Source organism: Nicotiana attenuata, unplaced genomic scaffold, assembly GCF_001879085.1.
Source record: "Nicotiana attenuata strain UT unplaced genomic scaffold, NIATTr2, whole genome shotgun sequence".
Taxonomy (NCBI): domain Eukaryota; kingdom Viridiplantae; phylum Streptophyta; class Magnoliopsida; order Solanales; family Solanaceae; genus Nicotiana; species Nicotiana attenuata.
The window spans coordinates 41187-42618 of record NW_017672035.1 but is presented as its reverse complement, the minus strand read 5'-3'; the positions used below and the strand labels follow the sequence as shown (position 1 = coordinate 42618).

The 1432-nt window shown below is 34.4% G+C and overlaps 1 protein-coding gene across 1 annotated transcript in view; it reads left to right on the top strand.

Moving 5' to 3' along the window:
* LOC109211454 (N-acetyl-D-glucosamine kinase) overlaps positions 1-1192 on the top strand; it is a 14941-nt gene extending 13749 nt beyond the window's left edge. Inside the window, exon 7 of the mRNA XM_019374985.1 lies at positions 708-1192. Coding sequence (XP_019230530.1) covers positions 708-785 — 78 coding nt within the window. The 3' untranslated portion in view covers positions 786-1192. The remainder of the gene's footprint in view (positions 1-707) is intronic.
* The last annotated feature ends 240 nt before the right edge of the window (positions 1193-1432 follow it).

The window sequence follows — 1432 nt, the reverse complement described above, 5'->3', positions numbered from 1 at the left end:
TTTTTTACTTTTTCTTTTCTTTTTCCAAATACCTGCTTTTTAAAAATAAAAATCCTTTTCGGAAACCCTTGACAGCAGTTCTGGTTGATTTTTAATAAAGAAAAACATTCACTTTAGCTTCATTGTACCATGCTTCTCAAATTGAACAAACTATTGTGGCATTACTTCTTTTTGTGTTTTCAGTTCAATGACTTGTTGAGAATCACTGTTAGTGTGTATTTGTTCATTGTCTGTATATTAGACATATCTTGTTTGACTGTGATCAATCCAGTTCTAGTTGATAACGCTCTCTGAAGAATTTTCCTTTCGTTCTTGTCTATTATCCTGGATTAATTTTGGGGCATATTACAGTATTTAACATAAATAAGATGGGTGAACCCATTTTCCATCACACAGACGCTTGTGTCGGTGCTTATTTTGCCCTCCTGCGAAGAGCAGTTTTATGATTACCCAGATGAGAACTTTTAGGTGTGAGATTCTATGAATTATTGTAACCTAATTTGTAAAAGCTGAAAATTGGTCTCGTTAATCCTTTTGACATTTCCCCCTTTGATATCTGCGATAGCTACATTATTGATCAATGGTTTCTTATGCAGAAGAAAAACAAAGAAACCATGAATGGGCTTTTTTCTCACCCTGGAACTGTTCTTCTCTTAAATTACCATGATTTTACTAGTATGTTTAATGCTTGTCACACAATTTTCCAGGTAGAGCCTGCGGTTGGAGCTGCTTTATTGGCCTTAAATTTCTTGATGAAAGAAACAGTAGCTAATGGCCATAGTTGACACCTGATTGTACATATCAAAATGTGTTAACTGTATAACCATTGAAGTTCTCTTTCATTGGTGGTTCCAATTCTGGGTGGGCATGTCCTTGGATCATGGTACTGTACTTACCTTCTCTTTCCATTGCATATGCAGACTGCTAAAAATGATATGTTATTCAAATTACGGTTGCACCAAATTGTTGTAACATATCTTTGTTTCCTAAGTTGGGCAGTCTTTTGGTGCTGGAGGGAGAGGGAAGGAAAAAGTGGAAGGAGATTGTTTGGTCATAGTTGCATTTGTATTGCAGATGGTTATATAGAATTCATAACAGATCAGTATGTTATGTAATCTCTTTTATAGCATTCTCTGTCGAGAAAGAAATCGATTTTTCATTGCATGGGGGAATGGGTTGAACAGTTTTATTAGCGAGTCTTAAGTATCTCTAATCTTGATAATTTGCGATCTCTAATTAGTGACTTCTTCAAACAAATTATATCACTTATATTAATAAAATAATTACTTGTGGAAGCTTCGATGCAACATGCAAAATTTTACCAGCCATTGACATTTGAACTAGAAAACTTGTCCTTTAGAGTGATTTTCATTCATGCGTTAGATGACTGTTGTTAACTTAGACCTAAACAAACAAAGATTCCATATAAAGA